At 44.6% G+C, this 18,083-nt stretch overlaps 1 protein-coding gene across 1 annotated transcript in view; it reads right to left on the bottom strand.

Annotated features, from left to right (window-relative positions):
* The window catches only part of MAPKAPK2 (MAPK activated protein kinase 2), an 89,066-nt gene extending 78,349 nt beyond the window's left edge, over positions 1 to 10,717 (bottom strand). Inside the window, exon 1 of the mRNA XM_035121459.2 lies at positions 10,118 to 10,717. Coding sequence (XP_034977350.1) covers positions 10,118 to 10,387 — 270 coding nt within the window. The 5' untranslated portion in view covers positions 10,388 to 10,717. The remainder of the gene's footprint in view (positions 1 to 10,117) is intronic.
* Between the last annotated feature and the right edge of the window lie 7,366 nt (positions 10,718 to 18,083).

Genomic DNA, 18,083 nt, shown 5'->3' with positions numbered 1-18,083 from the left:
AACATCTGCACTGGCTGCCCCTATGCCACCAGATTGTGTTAAGAATCAAGGCCATGAACTTGGCTAGAGGATGCCGTAAGGACCCTCTGAGCCTTTATATTCCAACTCATTTACTGAGATCATTCAGAACAGGGCTGTTAGTTGTTCCTCGTGTTTCAGAAACCTGACTGGCTTCAAGAAGTAGTCAGACATTTAGTGTCACTGGTCACTGGTCCCATTCTGTGGAATATTTTGCCAGCAGAGATTCGGCAGGCATCCTCACTGCCAACTTTTAGACATCTCTTGAAGGCTTTTTGATGACAACACTTCATCAGTTGTTTCCAAAAAAAAATTATAAAAAGATATTTATTTATTTAATAAAACGTATACACTACTCGATTGTAAAAACAACAAAAACCAAAAACCTCAAAGCAGTTTACAAAAACATATAACAAGAAAAAATTACAACCACACTTTGAAACATACAAAAGTTAAAATACAGTACTAAACAGATTAAAAGTACCTCAATTTCTAAGCATCTGGGTAGACTTGTCTAGACCAGAATGTTTGTAAGCAGGTGCTGAAAAAGTACAGTGAGAGCACCTGCTTGATGTCAATAGGCAGGGAGTTCCAAAGTGTAGGTGCTGCCACGAATAAAGTCAAACCTTTGGAGAGTTACAGAGCATGCTGTGGATGCAGAAGCCAATATGGGAGAGACATGTTTTGTTGCAGCTGAGGCAGATAAAGGGTCAGAACATTGCCCAAACTCAATCCATCAATACTGGTGACCACACACTTGAGGTGGTAGACAATTCTGTCTACCTGGGCTCCATCAGAACTAGCAACCTCTCCATCCACACTGAGCTGGACATGCGTATTGGCAGCTACAGCAATGGCTCACCTCTCCAAAGGGGTATGGGAGAATGTGATGCTAACAACCAATACCAAGATGAAGGCCACCTGGCCTTTTTTAAAAAAAATAAAAAGTTGAATTCAGGAAGACAGTCACACCATGTCCCTGGATCTCATATAAAGCTGTAAACACCATCAGGTTTGAATTTTCAGTCTGAGGTGTTGTTTTTCCCAGTTCTGCAATCTGTGTCACATAATGCCTGGACCTCATTAACAATAAACAGATCTAGGTAACGTCAGCAGTGATTTACATACTCCAGATTTCCCATGTTCGTACACTTTATTCCTGTCTGTCAAGATGTTTCAGCAGCTTGAGGGGGAAGCAATCATTTCTGCAAATAGCTGGCCACAAACATTGACCTTCAAGCTGCCATTTGATGAGGACAGTATGGTACAAATTTTGCCAAAGTGCTTCTCCTGAGCTACTTGCCACTGTCAATGGAAAGTTTCCTTCCACTTTACAAAATTGCTTTCTAGAGGGAAAAGTGTCCGGGTCTGAACAGATCCAGAGACAACTTACTATTTTCAACCTGCCAGAGTTCAATTACTACTGAGTGCTTTTCCAATTTCATTTTGTATAGCAGAAATCAGTGACCAGCCAACATCTTTTAAAGGAACTCACCTGCAAGATTTTATCATACTGCTTAGTTTTACGTAGTTCTTTAATGAATGGCTGGTGCAATCCTCTTCACACTTACTTGGGAGTGAGCCCAATTTAACTTCATAGACCTTACTTCTAAGTAGACCTGCATTGTTTTGTGCTGTAAATATATTTCATAGACAAGATTGTGGGAAAAATTGTGGAAGAAAGGTATGAAATTTACGGCTTGTACGGTGTTGAAGGAAAATTTGATGAAAATGATGTATAGATGGTATCTGACGCCGGTCAAGCTAGCTAAAATGTACCACAAAAGCGACAATAAATGTTGGAAATGTAAACAGGATGTTGGCTCATTCTACCATATGTGGTGGACATGCCCTAAGATAAAAGGCTTCTGGGAAATGATTTACAATGAATTGAAAAAGATGTTTAAGAACACATTTTCGAAAAAACCGGAAGCCTTTTTGCTGGGAATAATTGGGGAAGAAATCCCCAAGGATGATGTTAATCTGTTTATGTATGCCACCACAGCCGCTAGGATTTTATTAGCAAAATATTGGAAAAAAGAAGAATTGCCTTCGAAGCAGGAATGGCAAATGAAAATGATGGACTATATGGAATTGGCAGAATTGACAGGAAGACTCCGGGACCAGACAAATGACAAAGTTTCAAAGGACTGGAAGAAATTTAAAATGTATATAGGGAATGTATTCAATAATTAGAGTTTGAAAATCCAGGAAAGTAAAGAGGTTAAGGCATTAGGGAAACAATAGAAGATTTAAAGTTTGAAATTAGGGTAAATGATATGAAGATGAATTAACTTAGAAGTTTTAAAGGGATTGCATGATGGGAAAGAAGATGATTTAGAAACTGCTATAGAAGTTTAAAAAAATGGAAAACAGATAGTAGGGAATTGGGGAAGCCTGAAGACAATGAGTATTATAATGGATGAGAAATGATATATTTTTCTGTTATATTTTTGTATTTTGTATTTTGATGTTTTTGATATGTTTTTGTATTTTGTATTTTGTATGTTTGTTGTATGTTTGTTGAAAAAATGTTCAATAAAAAATATTATTAAAAAAAAAAAAGATTGTCCTATATACCATGGCTACTTGAAACACTTTCCTGGGAAACTTAGATTTATTAAGCTTAAACATACATGGACTTAATACAATTTCCAAAACATGGAGTTCCTGGCTTTTTGGGGGGGGGGTCAAGCAGCCTCATTATGTAGTTTCTATCATGTGCTAAAGATGTACCTTTCACCTTTGACAGTTAAGATTCGTGTGGACTTGGGTCGTGCTGTGGTCTAAATCACAGAGCCTAGGGCTTGCCGATCAGAAGGTCTGCGGTTCAAATCCCCGCGATGGGGTGAGCTCCTGTTGCTGGGTCCCAGCTCCTGCCAACCTAGCAGTTCAAAAGCATGTCAAATTGCAAGTAGATAAATAGGTGCCGCTACAGCGGGAAGGTAAACTGTGTTTCCGTGTGCTGCTCTGGTTCACCAGAAGCAGCTTTGTCATGCTGGCCACATGACCCGGAAGCTGTACGCTGGCTCCCTCAGCCAATAATGCGAGATGAGCGCCGCAACCCCAGAGTTTGTCACGACTGGACCTAATGGTCAGGGGTCCCTTTACCTTTATCATGTGCTTAACTTTGACAGTTAAGATTTGTGTGGATTTTGTGAAACCACCTCTATTGTTTGATGTACACCCTTCAATTTGCTTTGAATTGCTTAATTGGGTTTTAATGTTATATGATATATCTGTTGTAACCCATGCTCTTAAATAAATGAAGCTATTTCCCCCGGTTCATATCATGGAGATAAGTAATCATCAAATCATAATGTAAGAGCGCCTAAAATGAGGGCAGATTTAGCAACAGGCCCTTTCAAGGGAATTCCCAACAGGACCAAGCATAACTAGAAGCAGTACTCTAATATTCATGAGGTTTACAATTGTCTTCCCCTTTCAGCCAAGTTTGCATTAATGCCCCATGACCGCTGGAAACAAGAAGCACCAATGGGAAGAGTCAAATGGGCAGAATTGCAGGGAAAGTTTCAGCTTTAGCTCCTGGCAACAACTCAGTCCAATCCTGTGTAACCTTACCGGAAGCAAGACAAGCTCTGTTGCAATTCTTTCCAGATATCTGGTTTGTTCAGTTACTGTTTTTTGTGTGTGTTGATGTTGCTAGTCGCCTTCAGTTTATATACAGATATGGATAACAACCAAACAAAAGCAATATATTTCTAATGTACTGTATATATGCCCCACTTCAGCCCCTGTTAGGCAAATGATGAGTTTGGAAGAAAACTCCAGGCATCAGTAAACAATCAGGTAGCTCTACCTGCTCAAACTCTCAAACAATTAATTCAACAGTTCAAATGAAACTGGAAAGGGTTACAGACCCTGTACTTTGCACTGAAATTGACGCATTTGATAAATGGTTTAAGCTCATTCACAAGGGGGGGGGAGTAAGAGTTCCCCCCTAGAGAGAAGGGCAAACAGAATGTAATGTCTACAAACAGGGAAAGCCAGGATTTTAGAAAACATTTGCCCCAGCTTCCGTAGATCAGGGCTTCATTGTGCTAGGGTACAAGTGTGTTTGTTTTAACCCTAATTAGTCCTAGCAACAGCAGATCACTCTGGCTAGTATGAGTGACATGTGTCTACCCAAGCCCCCCAATTTAATCTCATCCCTGCCATGACCTCACCAGTTAGGAAAAGACCATCTAACTCAGTGGCACAACATAAGCCTGAATAAGGTCCCAGGTTCAATCCCTGGCATCTCCAGGTTGGACTGGGAGAGACCCCTGCCTGAAAGCCTGAAAAGTCACTGCTAGTTGATGTAGTCAATATTGATGTACCACTGGTCTGAGTATATGGCAGCTTCCTATGTAAACTGGATTACCAAAATAACACAAGTGAATCTCTTGGAACCCTCAAAGATAGATGCCATTATTTATTTTTGTCCAATGGAAAGAAAAGAAGGAAACAGACATGAGGTGAACTGATCTGCAGAAGGCCAATACTAGAGATAGATTCACACAGGCAGACACACACACATACCCCAAATCTCTGGTCTGGTTGTCTAACACACTGGTCGACGCTGGCAATATCACATTTGCCCACATACATTCCATCTGTACAGGTCTCATACTGATAAATAACAAAAGACCTAGGTTCGAAGAACAAAGTTTAATATTGTGTGACGTATTATTCACCACTGTCGTATTACTCCCAGCCTATAAACTTCACTTTAATTGGTTCCAGTTTATTAAAAAAGTCAAAGTGAGATACAGCGCATGACTGTGGCATTGTGCTTTGCTGTCAGCAAGATAAATGGCGCTTAGAGACCTGCATGCCTTATCTCAACCCATGTTTTCAACGCAGAGTGGTCATGGAGATACTGGCGTGTACGCCTTCTCTTCCGCCCCAACCCTCGTTCCTCCTGCTTCGCACAGGGGAGTGTTAGAAACTTACAATTTAGAGTGGTTGTGGCAACTGCTGAATTGATTAAGAGTGTTCTGTCAAAATAGAAGCTGAGCCTATTCATTTACAGCTTAGATGGCGGGGGGGGGGGGAGAATTAGCGTGTCTCAGACATAATAATAGTGATAAATGTGCATGTTCTCTGGCAAAATGCAGGAATCTGCCATTCAGCTGATTAGGTAAAAGAGCATTTTCCACAGGCTCTTTTTAAGCTCAGCATTTATGGCTACACAGAGACATTTGCTTTGCATGAGAATTGCCCAGGTTCCCTCCCCCCCAAGTTGCTTGTAAAACGGATGTTTCAAAAAAAAGGGGAAATAAGATTTAATTGCAACAGAAGGAGACTTCTTGTTTTTCCATCTTTACAACTAACAAGATAATGTATAGCATTTCTGAACAGCTAATGTGTGGGAGCAAATTTATGTCACAATGAACAATACACCACAATGCTGTCTAACATAATTATTGAATCAGCCTTATTGAATTAAGCCCAAGGGGTCTCTAGAAATGAGAATGGTCAAGGTAATTAGCATTCTACAGGTTAACTTTCAGATAACTGTTATTATATGATGAACCACCTGAAGGAATATCAATGAATGTTGGTCCCATTTTCTATGGAATCACCCACTCCATTCTTTAAACTTTATCTCACAAGGCTGTGGGTTTGAGTCTTGTTAAGCCTTTTGTTCATGGTTGGTTCAGATTAGATTTGTGTTCATCATAAAGGAGATTTATAAAGGCTCACCCTGGTTATGTGCAACAGCCACACAAGCCAGCACCTTCAGCAGTTGTGCTGTAAATGGCATAGCCATGCACCCAAATATTTCTGAAGTGAGAAGGCAGTGACAGCTGACGCATGAATATTACACAAATACTAGTGATGAGAAGGTACATTTTGAAACAAAGAACAAAACAAACATTGACTGTATGCAAAGTATTATGAGATCATTCAGACCCATTGAAGAGTTTTACTTCTAAAAAGTTTCCATTGGAGGAGGTCAGCCAGTCACACAGAATGTAAATTATTCAAACTAATGTCAGGAGGGAGGTCAAGAAGATGAATACTAGTCACCACACTTAATACACTGCTTTACATTCCTTTCTTGTGCCCTTACAACACACCTGCAAGGTAGGTTTGTATTATTTCCATTCCATGCATGGAAAAACAGCAGTCTCCCTTGGCATTCCAGTGAGGGCTGGTCTTTATATGCAACAGAATGAAGCAGAAGAACCCTGAGGTTGTACGATTTTATGTGCAGGGGGGAAATGGAGGTTTTGATGGATCCACCTGCTGAAACTCATTGCAGGCAAAATACAACCTTTGTAAGTTTCGGGGGGGGGAGACTATGAGAAAAACAATATATATTCCAGCTCACTTCTGCATCTTTCTTTTTTCACTTAAGGGAAGATTCAGAACAGATGTTGCTGCCCAAGGTCATTTGACCACTTCGGGGTAGTAGATTCTACCACTTCAGGATTCTATTGCTCTTTCTGGGTATGTTTAGCCTGGAGAAGAGAAGGTTAAGGGGTGATATGATAGTCATTTCAAATATATAAAAGGATGTCATATAGAGGAGGGAGAAAGGTTGTTTTCTGCTGCTCCAGAGAAGCAGACACAGAGCAATGGATTCAAACTACAAGAAAGAAGATTCCACCTAAACATTAGGAAGACTTTCCTGACAATAAGAGCTGTTCGACAGTGGAATTTGCTACCAAGGAGTGTGGTGGAGTCCCCTTCTTTGGAGGTCTTTAAGCAGAGGCTTGACAGGCATATGTCAAGAATGCTTTGATGATGTTTCCTGCTTGGCAGGGGGTTGGACTGGATGGCCCTTTTGGTCTCTTCCAACTCTATGATTCTATGATTCTCACCTTATTCTCCCAGGCTTCAGTTCACAAAAACCAGAGACACAATGACCACACACTCACAATAAATCAGAATTCAGCCACTATCTGAAATTTTTGTCTCTTAGCTCAAGCTGGTTAAAAAAAACAAAAAACACTCTCCTGGATAAAGGTAAAGGGACCCCTGACCATTAGGTCCAGTCGTGACCGACTCTGCGGTTGCGCGCTCATCTCGCATTATTGGCCGAGGGAGCCGGCATACAGCTTCCAGGTCATGTGGCCAGCATGACAAAGCCGCTTCTGGCAAACCAGAGCAGCACATGGAAACGCCGTTTACCTTCCCGCTGTAGCGGTTCCTATTTATCTACTTGCATTTTGACGTGCTTTCGAACTGCTAGGTTGGCAGGAGCTGGGACCAAGCAACGGGAGCTCACCCCATCACAGGGATTCGAACCACTGACCTTCTGGTCAGCAAGCCCTAGGCTCAGTGGTTTAACCACAGCGCCACCTGGGTCCTAATAATTGTGGGCTAATAACTTCTGTAGTCTTAGTTGCAAAGCTATTTTGGCTGTTACCATCCAGTATTCTTTATTATTAATTGGTATTAAGGTTAGGCTGAGACAGACAGCCTCAAGGCCAACCAGTCAACTTCATGGCTTAGTAGAGATTTAAATGTAGGTCTCCCAAGTCTAAGTCTGACACTCTATACCATGTGGACCTCCCAGAACAGCCACTGCCAGCCTGATGTCATAGATGAATGGGTGGATGTGGAACAGGGAGTCCCAGGTCCAGGATCTAGGTAGTCATGCTTCTCCCATCTAGGTAGTTAAGTCACTCACACACACACAGCCTCAGTTCCCACCTGTAAAAGGAACTCACGTTTAAACTCAAAATGAGATATTCCCAATAAAAAGTTCGGACATAAACTGTATTAGGAATGCCCACAACCGTAGCATGCTTTCACAAATGACGCTGTTCTCTGTAACTAATATAATACAAAAGGATTTTTACACATAACACTGTAAATATCTGTTAGCCTCTCACCTGCTATATAAGTGGAAATCTGAATGTTGAGAATGCAGGACAGAAAGAACAAGGGGGCTTCACCCCTTTTTTACACAGGGCACACATTCTAACAAAGCTAGATTTTTTACATTCACTTTATACAGGGCCGTCACAAGCATGTCGGGCGCCTTGGCGCGGAGATCGCTCCGGCGCTCCCGCCCTGCCGGGTAGGCGCAGCATGGCGCCCCCCTGCCGGCCCAGCGCCCTGGCGCTACCCAGCCTACCCCTAGAGCCGGCCCTGACTTTATAGGAAATACAAAGGGCACTTCAATTGTAGTGCATATGGTCTCACACATGTACACTGGGTTTTCTTGATCTTCTGTGTTTTACCCCTACACAAATTGACATGTCCTTAGAAATAACTCAGGAGAGGCTCAAAGTGGTGTGTATCTGGGGTGCAGAAGCCCAACCGCGTTTAAGTAAACCCCACTGAACTAAAGTGGGGGTTAGGACTGTGGCCTTAGTGCCTGAAAATGACTTCCAGAGCATTTACCAGAAAAGCCCCCCCAAAAAAACACTCAGGGGGCAGCCAAGGAAATCCAACCGCCCTGTGCTCTCTTTACATTGTCAAAGCTGAGGGAACACGTGAGCTGTCAACATACATGTAAAGATGACCACTGGCGAATCTCCATTTTCCTCACCAAGAGGTCCGCTGCTCATGGCGGGCGGCGCATATTTTTTTTTCTTTTTTAAAAGCCTTGTCGTGACTAGATGACCAGCCTGAGGAGAAGACTCCCCACGGAAGCCCCTCCTCCCCGACGTGATCGCCTTCCTTTCACTGCCGAGCAGAGATCGGCGGAGGGTCCATTTCGCCTCGTCCCTCCTCCTCCTCCTCTTACTCAGACCTGCGGGGAAAGGGGGGAGGGACCGGCGATGGCGAAACTAACCGTTTCCCTAAAGACCAGGAACTGCCTCCTCCTGAACCACTTGGGGAGGCTTTTACAGAAGCGGGACTTTAAATAAAAGCGGGGGAAGGAGGTGGGAAAGAAGGGAACCCCCCCACAGGACCGTGAGTGCGGGTGGCGTGTCCACCTCAGAGTCGTTACGGAGTCCCCCCCCCCCGCCTCGTTTACACTTCTACCCCGTGGGCTGCGGCGGCCCCACGTGAGATGCAGCAGCTGTCCACGCCACGCTTTCGATTCTCGTTTGTGCCACCCCACTCCACCCACCCCCCGCTAGGCGGAGACACGAGCTAAGCCCTTCTCCCAGTCCTAGGACACGACCGGTCACAAAACACATTACAACCCCCTGCAGAGGGTGGGGCAGAGAGAGAGAAGGGTCAAGTGCCAAGCCTATACTGACAACACTGGGCACAGGAGTGCCAACTTGAATAAAATAACCGGGGTCCCAGGAAAGCCCCGCCCCGAATAATCGACCACATGACACGGTGCACGCACAGTATTTGAATGGCAATACCCATCAATTGGGGGGGGCAGCCCCTTCAAATATTTTATTGGTAGGGGCCGAAGACCCCTCGGACCCTAGGAGTTGGCTCCAAGGCTGGACAGCGTGAGCTTTCCCGTGCCTACTCAGAAGCAAGCGCCCCCCCCATGAGTTCAGTGGGGTTTACACGCACCCGGGTAAGTGGGGCTAGGATTACAGCCACCCCGCGCTCTTGAGCCGCTGGGGATCCCCCACCCCGGCATTCTCCCCTCGGGGAACTCCTCGCAGTTCATTCAAACCGGGATCCGATTGAAAAATGCGGCGTTGGTAAGGAGGAGTAGAAGTAAGAGTAAACCAAACAAACCCCGCCACGTGATGACATCATCAGCTGCCCCCATCCCTTAATAAAAAAAGGGGGCAGAACTTTCCACTGGTGAGTAAGTGCGGAACTCCTGCCTAGGCCGTAAAGCGCGGCGCCTCCATTGCAACTTCGCCAGCCTGCGGGTTTAAACTAGACACAATACCCGCCACCCCCACCCCCGATCAGCCGCCCCCGATAGACACACGTCACGCATCAAAATGGAGCAAGTTTTATTGTTCTAAGCCGCTACGGATCGATCTTCTGCCACAGGCAGGGGCTGCAAGATCCCGATCCTAATGGTATTTACTCGGAAGCAAATCCACTATTCATTTCGGCGGTTGCTTTCATGGGGATGACAGCCCCACAGGAATTGAAAACTTCTAACAGAGGCAGGGAAAACTTTTAAATCAAGAAAAAGATCAGAATTGGCCTCCCGGGACCTCGACTCGATTCGCTCCGCTCCCACCGCCCGCACCCGCCTTACCTTCAGAGCGAATTTGTCTCCAGTTTTCTTGTTGAAGATTTCCAAAACTTTCCCATTAATCCCCAGCCCTAGGACTTGCGTGGTGACCTTGTAATCATCCGTGATGGCGTTTTTCTTGATCGGGAGGGCGGACTTGATGTGGAACTGGGGGAATTGTTGCTGGGCCAGTTGCTGCTGCTGCTGTTGGGGCGGCTGGATCGGCGGCGGGGGCGGCGGCGGCGGGTTGGGGAAAAGTATTTGGGGGTTCTGGTTCTGGGAGTTGGACAGCATCGTGCCGTCGGGGGAGCCGAGGCCACCAGCAGCGCTTCCCTCCCGGGCCGCCTCGCCTCGCCCCTCCTTCTCGTCCTCCTCCCTCTCCCCCAACAGTATGAAGTTTTGCGCGCGGCAGCCGGGTCGGAAATTCAGAGGACTTCCCGATCCTCCTCGGCGCCGGCGAAAGGCGCGATCCCTCCTTTGTTGCGACCCGCGCCCGCCGGAGCTCCCGGGCGGAAGAAGCGGCCGCCCCCCCTTCTCTCGCGGCTCCCCTCCCGCCCCAGCTTGGCCCCAGCGCCCGGCTGCTCGCGGAACGGCTCTCGAGCGCCGAGACAGGAAAAGGAATCGCTACAATGTATCCACCTCGCTCCTTTCCCCGGTCGGCTTCCCTGCGCTGATGTCACAGCCTCGCGTTGACTGGCTGCGCCACGAGGGGTGGGAGGAGCCGGAGGCGGGGACTGTCCAGGGAGGCGGGGCCTGGGGTTTGTGTGTGAGACAGAGAAGGAGAGGCGGCGCGGCTGAGGGAAAGTTGCCACACTTTTGGATGAACTGCTGGAAGCATAGCTGCCAAGTTTTCCCTTTTCTCGCGAGGAAGCCTATTCAGCATAAGGGAAAATCCCTTAAAAAAGGGGATAACTTGGCAGCTATGGCTGGAAGGCTTAGGCGACTCCTCTCTCTCTCCCCCAGAGTCGTTCCTGGTTTGCAGGCTTTGCTGGGGGGAAAGTGAGCCTGGCAGAGCAGCTGTTCCTTTCCTGTGGACACCAGGCCTGAAGAAGAGCTCTGTGCGGCCGGGAAAGCGTTTTAAACACTTGGCGGGTCCCCAGTTAAATGAGGGCCTCGCATGGTGACCAAGGTGTGTGGATTCACGCTGGGCAGAAGCAGTCAGTCTCCTGTATTGAAGGCGCCCAACAGTAAGCAGCACCTGGCATTTATATAGTTTCAGTAAATAATTCCTTTATTTTCAGGAAAATTTTAAAGGACTGCTGGTGTCGGTTTCAGTTCACTTAAAACAACAACAACCCTTATGCACCTCCACTCTACTAAATGCAAAGGCATTAGAAAGTATACACGTTGCCACTTTAAAAGGTGCATATCATGCTGTGCAATATATCCGTTCTGTGGCTGCTGAAAGCTCCGTTGAATCTCCACTAACAGCCTTGTTGTATTTGTATGGTACTCTTACATGGTTAAAAAGCTTGGGAGACCCAAGAATTTACGAACAGATTTTTCAGTAGGGTCCCCCAGAAAGAGTACAAATTCAAGTACTGTATGTAGTTATTGCAGCTGATCTCTTCCTGGCCATCAAACAACATCAATTCCAAGCAGGTGTTTGATGGCTCAACTCTCTGGTATCATAGCAAAGACTTACTGCGCTGTGGTTAAACCACTGAGCCTAGGGCTTGCTGATCAGAAGGTCAGCGGTTCGAATCCCTGTGACGGGGTGAGCTCCCGTTGCTTGGTCCCAGCTCCTGCCAACCTAGCAGTTCGAAAGCACGTCAAAATGCAAGTAGATAAATAGGAACTGCTACAGCGGGAAGGTAAACGGTGTTTCCATGTGCTGCTCTGGTTTGCCAGAAGCGGCTTTGTCATGCTGGCCACATGACCTGGAAGCTATACACCGGCTCCCTCGGCCAATAATGCGAGATGAGCGCGCAACCCCAGAGTCGGTCACGACTGGACCTAATGGTCAGGGGTCCCTTTACCTTTACCTTTACTTTCCCTTTCTTATTAATGGAAATGAAAGTGTGTGAAGAAGCTGTGACGTCTCAGAAGACTTATAGCTTTGGGCTAAATAATTTTTTTTAAAGGTACTTACAGTGACTTTATTTATTTACAATACAATGTAAGACTCGCCACAACAGTGTTCTCTGGGTGGCTTACAACAACAAATTAAAAATAGATACACATTTGCCCCAGTGCAGACAGGAACAAAGGAACTTGAGAAACTGCCTTATACACTGACTCAGAGCATTGATCCATCCATCTCTGACTGGCAGAGGGTCTCAGGCAAGGATCTCTCCCAGCTGTATGCAGAGATTCCAGGGAATAAACCCGAGACCTCCTGCATGTAATGCTGACCCTCTACCACTGAGCTATGGCCCTTCCCTAACAGATAGGCTTACCAGGATTCACATATCAGAAAGGAAGTGGTCTTATGGCTGGGATCTTCTGGGCCAGAAACAATAGTTGAGAGATGTAGAGATTCTTTAAAGGTTTTTGAAGTAAGGAAAATCATCCTCTTGAGAACGGAAATGAATGTATGGGGATTTGCATGAGAAAAGTCAGGAAAGAACAAAATATTCAGTATACAGTTGTGTAAAAAATCACTGGGTTGAAACGAGCCAATATCTTGTGGTTAAACCACTGAGCCTAGGGCTTGCTGATCAGAAGGTCGGCGGTTCGAATCCCTGTGACGGGGTGAGCTCCCGTTGCTTGGTCCCAGCTCCTGCCAACCTAGCAGTTCGAAAGCACGTCAAAATGCAAGTAGATAAATAGGAACCGCTACAGCGGGAAGGTAAAACGGCGTTTCCATGTGCTGCTCTGGTTTGCCAGAAGCGGCTTTGTCATGCTGGCCACATGACCTGGAAGCTGTACGCCGGCTCCCTCGGCCAATAATGTGAGATGAGCGCGCAACCCCAGAGTCAGTCACAACTGGACCTAATAGTCAGGAGTCCCTTTACCCTTTACTGCACCCACTAGCAACATACGGTAAATACTTTTTCTGTTAAAAACACTCATGTAATCACCATTGCATAGGATACCAATGCAACTGTGCCATAGCTTGCTACTGTACCATAATATAGTCACCCAATCCTATAAGCAGCTGTGGGTTGTGCAATACTTTATAATGTTGGTCTATAATATGTCAAAGCTTTTAAAAGATCCCTTTGAGATTTGCCTTCTGTTCACCCAGGGTACGTGAATGTGCTCAGTTTGCAAGCATAAAGGAAGCAGAATGGACAGAGACGGCTGAGTCAATACAAATTATGGAAATGTTCCAAACTTGAAGTGCGTTGATTAAGAAAACACAGATATTTGGTGCAGAAAATGCCAACAATGAGTAGATGCTTCCCTTCTGTTCCCACAAAGCAAACAGAAGGCAAATATTAAAGGCTATGTCAGGCCAGCCTTTGGCATTTCTGAAAGGCCAATTTCGCTTCTGACGTAAGTTAGAATGAAGGGTGAAATAAAACAGCACACATTTCTCTTGTTCTTCATAGGGAGGTTGGGATGACCCCAGCCATCATGAAGGATACTTTTCAGTTTGCTGCCGACAGGCATGCAAAAGAGCACACCACCAGGGTGGAAGATGCTCTCTTATTCTGCATGGGGAGCTAGAAGCAGGAAAATAATAATAATAATTATTATTATTTATATACCACCCTACACCCACAGGTCTCCAAATGTCCTTTGGAGTATGGCTAGTATGTATCATGAGAGCTGAGTGGGCAAAATGTGACCCCCTAAGCCATATCATGCAAACATCTGGCCTCATCACTATATAAGAGTCTGCATTGTGCCTACAGAAATTTAGTGTTGGTTCCTTCAGGATTCTGTGTCCAGTCCAAAAAGACCTAAAGTTTAAGTACCATAAACATGGACTAGGTCAAACTGGGCTGGCCCTGCACTGGGCTGTGTGGCTGCACAAATCAAGTTGACCAAATTCAAATGTGAAAGAGTGTCTGCTTGAGAGATGGCCTAGTAATATTTTGAAGCTTTTATTTATTTATTGACAAGCCAATGAGGTCAATAATAATAATATGATCGGGTCCCTTCCAACTCTATAATCCCATGATTCTGTGATACTAAGGGGCATTTCAAAGATTTTGAAGGCAAAATTTCTACATGGAAATCACTGTTGTACAGAATATAGTATGCATCCTACACATCAACAGTTACGTGGATCTTTGGCTTTTTGCAATCTCTAAAAAGATGGGATTAGACAGATTCATACAGGGTGGCTACCAGTCATAATGGCTACTCTCTCCAGAATCGGAGGCAGCATTGGAAAGCAGGGGAGAACTATCTCCCTCCTGTCCTGCTTGTGGGCTTCCCATGAGCATCTAGTTGGCCGCTGTTTCTGGATGAGATGGGCCGAAGGTCTAATCTAGCAAAGCTCATGTTGTTAATAATAATAAATGATGATGATGATAATAATAATAATAATAATAATAATAATAATAATAATTTATTATTTATACCCCGCCCATCTGGCTGGGTTTCGCCAGCCACTCTGGGCAGCTTCCAACAGAAAAATAAAATAAAATAATCGATTAAACATTAAAAGCCTCCCTAAACAGGGCTGCCTTCAGATGTCTTCTAAAAATCTGCTTGCTGTTTTTCTCTTTGACATCTGATCCACAGGGCGGGTGCCACTACCGAGAAGGCCCTCTGCCTTGTTCCCTGCAACTTGGCTTCTCGCAATGAGGGAACTGCCAGAAGGCCCTCGGTACTGGACCTCAGTGTCCGAGCAGAACGATGGGGGTGGAGACCCTCCTTCAGGTATACTGGACCGAGGGCATTTAGGGCTTTAAAGGTCAGCACCAACACTTTGAATTGTGCTCAGAAACTAAGGCTTTTGTTAGTGTGCAGTTGGGCACAAAAAGTGGGGTAGTTGGAAAGCTAATAAGAAGCTGTTGGAAATATTTGGGGGGAGGTATTAGAGACGTTTATTAAGCATATTAAGCAGTTAAGCATATTAAGCAGTTAAATGACAGCATGTACACGGTCATTTCCCCATACTTAAACTTCCCAAACCATATTCCTCTTTCTCCTCAGAGCCTCCTCTTTTTTGCCTTCCTCTTTCAGCAGGTCATTGCATCCTTGTAAACACCCTTAAATAACTCCTGGTTTCGCATCCGTTCGTTACTGAACTAAGGCAGGTTCATACACGGATTCTCACTGTATAGTAGATAAGAATTACTGACTCCTATGGAAAAACACCACCACTGATACAGGGTATGAGCAAGGATCAAAGCACACTTTGTGTTCGTTCAGCTTCTATTTATTTTTTAAGTCTGATGGGGAATGTGTGCAGTTGGAAAAATCTGCTTTTAGAACCTGCTGCATTTTACCAAGCCATGAGAATACTTCTGAAACTAAGGGAATTTTCAACACAAGAGGCTGGTTTATCATGTTACTGTTGCTTTCCAAAACCCATGCTTTTGCTCCAGGCTTGGCAGAAGCCTTTATAGCAGTAATTCCCAAACTGTGATAGGTTAGGAAAGCTTTGAGGGCTTTCCCATATGTCATCATTTAAGAGACAACAACTGTGGAAGCCCGGAAGAACGTAGAGTCCGGGATGTCAGGAATGCGGCTGAGGATGGAAGGCTTGACTTTTATTCTCTGAGCACAGATTCAGCCTTTCACTATGTGTACATTTAAATACGTGATCACCTTCATATATATTTAACAATGGAAATATATAATCCGTGAGAGCCACTGATCCAAAGCAAGAGCGTGGCATGGAGGTTTAACCCTTGTTACTTATGCTTAGATCATTGGCAATTTAGTTGATAACTTCATATTCTCAACTGGAAATGGAACAGAGGAACCGTTTGGTTTGCTTTGAGAAATGTGATACCGTGCACAATTTTTAAATTTAAAATCAATCATGCACAAACACCAAATCACACCAGTATCAGGAAAGCCACATCAGGTAAAAATAGCATCTTCCCTTCCAGGTCAAATAGTTGCTTCTGGAGGCAATTTTAATTTGCTACCCCCCATGCCATGGTCCAAGTCTGCTTCCATTCTAAAACACAGTGGCAGCGATTCTTATTTGTAGGTAAGGAAGAGATATCTATTGTTGGAAGTGGTGGGGGTAACCCAGTCGGATGCGTGGCATACAAAAAATAAATTATTATCATTATTATTATTATTATTATTATTATTATTATTATTCAGGCTAACAGTGGCATAGGTTTTGCTATTGTGCTGTCCAAAACAAAACATGCAAGCAAAACCTCTATGCAAAGAAGAAATCTTCTCCCAAGGGTGATTTCAGTTAACAAACCTCACTCCATTTTAGTCACTTTGTATTTATTAGACATCTCTAATTCCGCAAATAAAAACATAAGTGAGTTAATCATTGCGTTGGCCAAAGCCTCCTCTTTCCTGAGGAGTGTTTATCTATAATCAATTCCCATGAAGAGAAGGGACATGAATAACAGAGCAGGGAGGATGAGTGTCAAAGAAAGGCCAAGAGGTGAGAATGAGTTTTGCAAAGAACAAAGCACATCCCAGCAGTGGCAAATTAACTCGCTCTGAATCCAATAAAGAAACCAACGATCCCCAGAACTGGACTTCAAAGATAAGGGACAATCACTCAGAGCCAATTTATTACTCTGAAACCTGGCATCTGTTAGGGCCCGATTCAGATTAGATTCAGATTTGTTCATTCAAACGTCAGGCTGCCACAAAGTATTGGTTAGGCAAAAGGGAACAACCGATCCATAGTCATGTTAATGTCATAATTCAAATAAAATTACATAACCAATTGGAAACCTGGTAGAAGCGGAAGGTTTTTTGTTTTTGTTTTAAACAATGATGAATGAGAAAGCTGCTCCCCAGAATAAGGCGTACGGTATTTGCACATTCACACAATGACTAGTTTTAATAATTCTGCACACGTTGTTTGAGGCAGTGGCAAACCTTGGACTCCTAAATTTCAATGGTGTTTTGTGTGATGCCAAAATTTGGTGCCCTCCACCTCTCACCTTCCATTCTACTACATCATAGTTGTGCCTGAGGCTCCGTGCCCAGTAAGAATGAACCAGTTGCGTTCACCTAAATCTGCCTCTGAGGATAGCAGGTCCATTCATGTGTCCTATACAGTAGATAGATTAAAAAGGTGTGTAATAAAGCAGGTATCTGCATATATCTGTATATACATATGAGTACAGTACTCACCTCTCAAAGAAAGGGGGGACTTCTGGGGGATTGAGAACTCGGAGTGTCTGCATGGCGGCTGCTTCTTCTTCTTCTTCTTCTTCTTCTTCTTCTTCTTCTTCTTCTTCTTCTTCTTCTTCTTCTTCTTCTTCTTCTTCCAGTTTACATACCACCCTTTATCCAAATATCCCAGGGTGGTGTACAACATTAAGAACATACAGCATAATAATAAAAACATCATATTAATACATAGCATAATAATAAAATAATCTCATGCTGCCACCCTCTGGACCTCTCGTGGAGAGGGCACGTGAAGAAGGGTCTCAGATGGTGACTGCAGGGTCCAAGTCCATTCATATTGCAGATGAAACAAGACCCCTCCCCTCTCCCCACAAGCTGTTCTGGGAATTCTGGTGACCCTCTCTCCCTTGAGCCAATTTCAGGGGCATGGGGGAAAGCCCTGTTGTGCAAGCAGAAGACCTTATCACTATAATTTACATATCCTGGTCTTTCCATGCAAGGCAGTTCACAATAGTTGGGGGGGGGGGACCACCAGTGGAATCCTATATCCACATACTCAGAAGTAGGGCCCATTAAATTCAATGGGCTGTACTTCCAGGTTGCAACCGAACAGTATAATAAACAAAATAAACAGTGTGGAAGATAATTTAAACAGCTAAGTCAGATAGAAATACAAAGAAGTTAATTGGGTGTTTCAGTTTATTAGAGGATTTTAGGGCATTTCTGGTGGGCAGGTGAATGGTGGCACACTCCCAAAATTAGTGAGGTGGTGCTGTAGTAGCTTTCGGAGAAAACAGGCAGA

The sequence above is a fragment of the Zootoca vivipara genome, chromosome 7, assembly GCF_963506605.1.
Source record: "Zootoca vivipara chromosome 7, rZooViv1.1, whole genome shotgun sequence".
NCBI classification, from domain to species: domain Eukaryota; kingdom Metazoa; phylum Chordata; class Lepidosauria; order Squamata; family Lacertidae; genus Zootoca; species Zootoca vivipara.
This window is presented reverse-complemented; position numbering and strand designations above follow the sequence as displayed.